Raw genomic sequence first — 7,530 nt, 5'->3', positions numbered from 1 at the left:
TGTCTTTCTTCAGGTGAGAGAGGTCGATGGGCACAGACTTGTTCAGATCCGAAATCCATGGGCCAATGAAGTTGAATGGAATGGTCCCTGGTCAGACTCATCCCCAGAGTGGACTGATAGGATGAAGCACAAGCTGAAGCATGTTCCACAGGTAGTTTCTCGTGCTTCACTTCTTAACGGCTCATTCCTTGTGGTCCTTGAATTCTCTTAGCCGATTACGGGGCCGATGTTTTCGAAGCTGGTAAAAAGTTTGCTTTACTGTTTATATGGGGACACACATGGACAACAAAAACATAGTGCTCACAAACACATAATTGCGTGTAAATATATGTAATTATGCTATGGTTTGATTCAGTAAAGTATATTGTGTACTGATCCCTTGCATTCTATGTTGAACAGTCAAAAGAAGGTATATTCTGGATGTCTTGGCAAGACTTCCAGATTCACTTCAGATCAATATATGTTTGTCGGGTTTACCCCCGTGAGATGCGCTTCTCCGTACATGGTCAATGGCGAGGTTATAGTGCCGGTGGCTGCCAAGATTATAGCTCATGGCATCAAAATCCACAATTCAGGCTGAGGGCGACTGGTTCTGATGCATCTTTGCCAATTCATGTGTTCATCACCTTAACTCAGGCACATGCTTATCCCTTGATGGAAACCTGTTCTTTCTATAATTCTTATGTAACTATCTTTGGCTCATTCTCCCTATGTTACTTACAGGGCGTAGGTTTCTCAAGAACAACTCCTGGATTTCGCAACTACCAATCAAGCCATGATTCACAGTTGTTCTATATCGGAATGAGGATTCTTAAAACTCGTGGACGTCGTGCTGCTTATAACATATTTCTTCATGAATCTGTTGGTGGAACAGACTATGTGAATTCCCGGGAGATATCATGCGAAATGGTTCTTGATCCTGATCCGAAGGGTTATACTATTGTCCCGACCACTATACACCCAGGGGAAGAAGCACCTTTTGTCCTTTCAGTCTTCACAAAAGCATCCATTGTTCTTGAAGCTTTGTAGTGCCCGTATAGTCAGATGGCTCTCTCCTTCCTTTTCACCAACCGGCATGCCATATATCGTCCAAGTGATTGTGTTGTTTAAGGAACCAGACGGCTTATGTCTCAATGTTAAGACTTGTTTTCCCACGATAAACGCAACAATAGAGAAGGTAATTTTCTTTTACCTTTCTGCAAGGGTCTTTTCACTCAGTATTCCTCCTCAGTCTGACTTAACTCTCTCTTTAGCAGCCCCTGATCTGATACCTGGCCATCACATTATCTGGCGAACCTTTGAGGTCTTTGGGATGAAATCTTTTAGCTATTGTCCTGATTTGCACTGCGAAGCTTACTGCGGAGAGGATAAATTGCACTGGAGAAAGCACTTTTAAGGCATGGCTCACCGGCATTCATCTCGATCTTGAGACACGCATCAAATGTACATTTGTAGGTATTGTGACAAGTACAGATTTATCAAATGTAGAATAACTACTTCATAACTGAGTAAAGGAGAGAAATAGGAGAGTTGTGACTTGTTAGGTAAAGGTTTGGTACTCGGTAGTGGTAGGCTGGTAGCTGCAGTTTTGGTTGGTGTATTGTAATATTCAGACACTAATCTGTATGCAGATTTCGTTTCCACTCTAATATATGAGCACTCTTTCTCTCTCGTTCTCTTTCACTATATCTCTCTTCTAACCTGGCTTTGGAGTTCTCGTTACACTCGCTCATACATGCCCAAATGAAGATTCTAGAACCTCTCAACATGAAGCGCAGTTTTGTACATGATTTCTCTATGTGCAGATCAACAAGTAAAACAAGCAAAAGGTGAGAAAAGAGACGGATAAAGAAGATAGATGAGCTTTGAAAGTAAAACATCAGCAAAAATACTAGTGCCTCATATTTAACTTGTAGTAATGAAGAGAGGCATCTGAAAATGTGATGAAAAAGCGAAATACATCCTTTCTACTTCTCGCCAAAATCTTAAAATATCTCTTTTAAGTTCTTTTCTTCGACAATTCTTCACTCTGAATCGCTTTCCATGCTCCCCATTGCCTTCAATCCTCTTGGTCTCTACATCACAATATGAATGTATCACACATCTTTACTAGTACATCAACATTCAACATCATCATCCACAAAGAAACATATAGAGAAAAATCTGATACCTTCTTTGAAGTCTTTTTCTCTCTTACTTCATATCTCTCTTTGCACAAATCTGATAACCAAGCTCCTGGACTCACCAGCTGCATAATGCCTAGTCATGAGATGAAAGAAGTTATGGAGAACACAAATGATGAGTTTATAAAGGGACTCACAAGCAACGTCTTCTGGACCAATTTGGCTCGTTTCTTAGGTCTTTGAGGAAGCTTGCAACCTTTCATAGCCAAGAAATCTTCTTCCTTCTCTTTATTTGACAAAGTTATAAACAACTTTGGCCACACATGCTTCTTGGTTTCTTTCACAGGTTCCTTAATAATTTTCCCACTGTCATCTATTCCCATCGAACCCCTAGTTGTATAATACCTATCTTCCTTCTCAGGTGACGCCACAAAAGATCTACGCACATTGACTAGTGAATCTGTGATCCTATCGCCGCAGAAACATAACAATGTTTTTACATCAAAAACTTGTAAAAAATAACTCACAAACAAACCATTTCATCCCACTTTTTTTTTTTTATCGAATCAAACTTACTTGTTTGGGCGGTTAAGATGTCGAGAAGGAGAGCCTCTCTCAGAAGAGACAGCACGGGAAATGAGTTTACGCTTAGTCAAACAATCAGTTGAGTTGCCATTTGTGAGGCTTTGATCTTTCTTCACTTTCATACACCTAACTCGTTTTCTCTCTCCCCATTGCAACACAAAATCAGCCTCTGTGGTTCCACTACCTCTTTGTCCCTTTACCTCCTCCATTACACAACACGAACTCTCTCTCTCTCTCAACCTTACACAACCAACAAAAAGATAGATAAGCCCAGTCATTGAAAACTCTTCCAGAAATAGACCAAACAAATCTAGAATAACCACTAGAGAGAGTTTTTGCTTTTTCTTTACAGATTAAATGCACACAAAAGGAGGAAAAAATATCCATTAACATTTTTGTTAACAATCAAATACAAGTTTCTGATTTCTAACAACCAATTGAAACAAAACCACATAACATTATTATCAGAAAAAAAAAAAAAGGCGAATCCGACCTAACTTGTAGAAAACAAGACTCACTAACCTCAAGATCTGCAACTTAAACTCAGCTACTTAGCTTCCAGAATCACCCTACAAAGCAACAATATCCAAAAACAGTAAAAAGAAATCAGAAAAAAGAGAGTAAAACCTATAAATCAGATAAGTGTTTCTTCAATAAAAATATAAAACACAACCACCATTGTATTACATCGGCAATCAAATAAATAAAAGAGAAGAGAGACACTTACAAAGAGTGAAACCAACAAAAAGAAGAAGACAAGAAACTTTGGATGAAAATTTAGGTTAAATGGAGAAGAAAATAAACAAATAAAGTTGTTCCTTTTTTCTTCTATCGGAAGGTAGATAGATATTCAAAACTCCACAATATTAAAAATCTGGATTTTTTTTTGTTTAATATCTCGATGAAACCAGAAGATCGAAAACACTGTTTGTTTATCTATCTTCTTCTTTAAAACACAGACACAACACAGAGAGAGAGAAGAAATAAAATAAAATAAAAACTGCTTACCCTCTCTCTGGTCTGGTCCTTTACTGCGACGCTCTTCACCTTTTTTTTTGTTATTATTATATTTGTTTTTTTAATATGTGATTTTATAACAACCGTCCGATACAAAATGGACGGCGAGATGGGCTTCTAAAAGTTGAGAAGACTTTAGCCTGTTGTGTTTTTTGATAACAGAGAACTCGTTATGGATAATAACGAATCGTGTCGCGACGCGTGTACTGTTTTGTTCGAGTACACGGTGATACGGGATTCACTGGATGATAATCACCCAAGTCTGGCGAGAAGATCCAAAATAAGATTTTGCGTTAAGACAGTAGTAATTAAAAAGAGATACACACACAGTGTTTTGTCCCACGCGCCAGTGACATTTTGATTTAGATCAGATTTGACCTAAATTGCCTTTTGGACTTTAGGTGAGCATGGGATTAAATTCAAACCCGCTCATTTCAAAAACTATACTAGTTCTAGTGAGAGGCTCAACTTGGTGTGGAGCTTTGGTTATGTTTGGGTTAAGTTTCTCTTCCTTCACTATTTCTCTTTGTTAGTTTGGGGTGCACGTTTGGTTATGTTTAGAATAGCTCATCTAATAGTAAGCTTTTTTTAGCTTAACTACTTGTTTGTTGTGGCGTTGAAAGGTTAAAGTGGATATCGATTATCATACATCATGGAAGACCTTTAACAAAACACTTATAAAGAAAGATGCACCTGATGCGTACAAAGCCAAATTTCATTATCTTGTTATGGCCATTTGTGTTGAAGCCCGTTATCATTTTTTGGTATGTAGGAAATCTTTATGGTTTTTTTAGAGTTAAATCAGTCCCAAAACAAGATGTTTTTTGCTTAAGCAATATATCTCTATCTTTTTATAGATGTAGATTATGGTCAGATCATTGTATCTCTGTAATTTCATTCTCTTCTTTTATCTTGTGATTAGTAATATTTTTGAAAGAAAGTGAGAGGCTCAATTCCTAAAATCTATTTTTTTCCTTTTTTCAACCACATATTAGTTAAAATAAAAATTCATAATTAAAAGCCGAAACTTCTTTTATGTCCCTAAAATATAAAGTTGAGGAGAGCAGTACAAGACATCAACTTGGGTGCTAATGAAGAACCAATTGCCATTCCGGCAGCGGTGGTGGCAAGGGCTATGGAGGAGAACAGATTCATCCTGATGGGGAGACCGGTGATGCCACGCCGTCAAAATCTCTGAGCAATTATTGCTTCCATGCCCAGAATTTGGGGTCAATCTGGGATTGTTCATGGCAGAATCATGCCGAACAATCAATTTCAATTTATCTTCCCCTCTGAAGAGTCAATTGAAACGGTGATACGACGTGGTCCTTGGGCCTTCAATGATCGAATGCTGATCCTCCAAAGGTGGACTCCTCTCCAAAATCCTCCATTGCTTCCATTCGTTCCTTTTTGGATACAAATCAGAGGTATCCCATTTCAGTTTCTCAATCAAGATGTTGTTGCCTGTGTGGGTCGTGCACTTGGAAATTTGTTGGAAGTGGATTACGATGTAGAAGCAGTAGCAAGGATAGAGTTTGTCCGTGTGTGTGTCAATTGGAATGTTGAACATCCACTTCGGTTCCAGAGGAACTTCCAGTTTCAAGTCGGCATCAACACCCTACTTCGGTTCCGATATGAAAGATTAAGAGGTTTTTGCAAGGTTTGTGGCATGCTCACCAATGATTCTAGAGCATGTCTTATTCAAAATGGGGGAAATGAGGGAGATGAAGAATCAGATGATGATGCTGAAGAGATACCACCAGTTATGGAGCCTCATAACCAAGGAGTGGTGATTCGTGAGATTGAAGATGGAGAGGAGAATTTGAAAGCAGAGGAAAATGAACCAGACAATGCTCAACCAATTGTGGGGGAAGAAGATCCCCTCGATGACATTGATCCAAACCATGATGCTCTGGCCCACATAGCAGGAAGAGATGAGGACAACTCGATCTATAATATTTTCAGAGGAGAGATGGAGAGGATCACACCAAGGATCGATGTCATGAAAGCAACAATGGATCTACAAGAGACAAGTGGCCGAGATAAAGGTAAACGTAAGCTTGTTGTGTACCTAGAGCAGACAGAAGGAAAAACAGATGAGGGGAAAGAACAGTGAGAAAGGTGAAGGTAGTGGTTCCTCTCGAAGGAACAACCAGTGTAGAGGCGCGGTGGGCCCTAAACCACCAGCTCCAACATGATTACAGCATGTTGGAACTGTCAGGGTCTGGGCATAGATCCTACAGTTCGACGCCTTAAGGAGATACAAAGGAAGTATCTCCCGGACATGATATGCCTAATGGAAACAAAGCAAGATGATGAGAAGATTCGTGAAGTTGTTGGTGAATTAGGTTATTCTAGCTTTGTAACAGTCCCTCCACAGGGTATGAGTGGTGGGATTGCAATATTATGGAAAAGCTCTGCTTCAGTTTCTGTTATTTCCCTTTCTGCTAACCTTGTAGATATGCAAGTTACTTTCAATGGAATCATTTTCTATTGTTCCTTTGTCTACGGTTATTCAGAGGCACGATTGAGAAATGTTCTATGGCAACGATTGACGAGTATATCAGAGACACGACATGATCCATGGTTTTTAATGGGGGATTTCAATGAGATAACATGTAATGAAGAAAAACATGGAGGACCTAGAAGACCAGAAAGATCGTTTGAGGACTTTGGAAGGATGATACATGACTGTGATCTTCGTGACTTAAAGGCAGAAGTAAACAGATTCTCATGGACAGGCAAACGTTATAAACATGACGTTTGGTGTTGTTTGGACCGTGCAATGGCTAACTCAGAATGGATGGCCCTATTTCCATCGGCACAAGTTGAATTTCTACCTTTTGAAGGTTCAGATCATAGGCCTTTGGTTGCTAGTATCTGCCCAATGATAAGGTATAGATCGAATACTTTCCAGTATAATAGCAGAATGTTTCAGAGAGAGGTTCAGAGATAAGATTGTTGATGCTTGGAAATCAGATAATGTTGCCACAAATTTATGTGATAAGATTAGAAATAGTCGGAAGCATATGGCGAAGTGGAAAAGAGAAAACAAATTAAATGCTTCAGTAAGGATTGGTGTATTGAAAAAAGATTCGGTTCATGCGATAACAGTGGGGCACCCTACACAAGATGTTAACAGGATCAAATCTGAGTTAAACTCTGCTTATCATGAAGAGGAACAGTACTGGAGAGTTAAAAGCCGAAATACATGGATGACATCTGGTGATCGAAATACAAAATTCTTATATGATGTTACTAAACAGAGAACTGCAAGAAACAGATTGATGTCAATTGAGGACGACAATGGACTGGTTTATAGAGGTGATGAGGATATTGGGCACATTGCAGAAGGCTATTCTACTAGTCTCTTCCGTACAACAAGAGATGCTAATGAAGATTACACATATGTTTTTTCTGAATTCAACCCAATGGTTACGCAAGAAATGAATGAAAATCTTCAGAGGATGGTAACAGAGGATGAAATCCAAAAAGCAGTCTTCGATATAGGATCACATAAAGCACCTGGGCCAGATGGAATCTCTGCAGCTTTTTATCAACAATTTTGGGAAGATATTAAAGAAGTTGTCATTACAGAAATCCGGCATTTCTTTGAAGATGGAGCAATGCGAGGTTACAATGAATCACACTAATCTCTGTCTAATACCAAAAATAGATGTCCCACAAACCATGAGTGATTTTAGGCCTATTGCACTCTGCAATGTCAGCTATAAAATTATCTCTAAAATACTGGTTAATAGATTAAAGGGTCATCTAGATTCTATCATCTCTGAAACACAAGCTG

At 38.9% G+C, this 7,530-nt stretch overlaps 2 protein-coding genes across 6 annotated transcripts in view; one reads left to right on the top strand and one right to left on the bottom strand.

Moving 5' to 3' along the window:
- The window catches only part of LOC104778404 (calpain-type cysteine protease DEK1), a 13,760-nt gene extending 12,077 nt beyond the window's left edge, over positions 1-1,683 (top strand). The window contains exons 30-33 of one of the 2 annotated variants that reach the window (XM_010502847.2): positions 84-151; positions 400-636; positions 724-1,177; positions 1,257-1,683. In XM_010502847.2, coding sequence (XP_010501149.1) covers positions 84-151; positions 400-636; positions 724-1,029 — 611 coding nt within the window. In that variant the 3' untranslated portion in view covers positions 1,030-1,177; positions 1,257-1,683. Of the gene's footprint in view, positions 1-13; positions 152-399; positions 637-723; positions 1,178-1,256 lie in introns of both variants that reach the window. The other variant, XM_010502846.2, reaches the window with a different exon arrangement.
- On the bottom strand, positions 1,829-3,710 carry LOC104778403. 4 transcript variants are annotated; one of them, XM_019243990.1, is made up of 6 exons: positions 3,436-3,710; positions 3,227-3,277; positions 2,700-2,942; positions 2,321-2,591; positions 2,171-2,248; positions 1,829-2,075 (listed from the first exon to the last, which is right to left on the bottom strand). In XM_019243990.1, the coding sequence occupies exons 3-6, from the start codon at positions 2,915-2,917 to the stop codon at positions 2,025-2,027; spliced, it is 618 nt and encodes a 205-aa protein (XP_019099535.1). In that variant the 5' UTR covers positions 2,918-2,942; positions 3,227-3,277; positions 3,436-3,710; the 3' UTR covers positions 1,829-2,024. The 4 variants fall into 4 exon arrangements, with proteins under 4 accessions (XP_019099535.1, XP_010501145.1, XP_019099534.1 ...); XM_010502843.1 differs by having other exon boundaries at positions 2,700-2,948; positions 3,231-3,277; XM_019243989.1 differs by lacking the exon at positions 3,436-3,710 and having other exon boundaries at positions 2,700-2,940; positions 3,227-3,392.

The sequence above is a fragment of the Camelina sativa genome, chromosome 3 (assembly GCF_000633955.1).
Source record: "Camelina sativa cultivar DH55 chromosome 3, Cs, whole genome shotgun sequence".
Lineage (NCBI taxonomy): Eukaryota > Viridiplantae > Streptophyta > Magnoliopsida > Brassicales > Brassicaceae > Camelina > Camelina sativa.
This window is presented reverse-complemented; position numbering and strand designations above follow the sequence as displayed.

Bases quoted from the DNA above. Each gene is read 5' to 3' on its own strand.
- LOC104778403 (XM_019243990.1), bottom strand. From the start codon at position 2,917: ATGGAGGAGGTAAAGGGACAAAGAGGTAGTGGAACCACAGAGGCTGAT. The intron at 2,592-2,699 runs GTAAGTTTGATT...CTGCGGCGATAG, and splicing joins CATCTTAACCGCCCAAACAA to GATCACAGATTCACTAGTCA. The intron at 2,249-2,320 runs GTGAGTCCCTTT...GGCATTATGCAG, and splicing joins TGGTCCAGAAGACGTTGCTT to CTGGTGAGTCCAGGAGCTTG.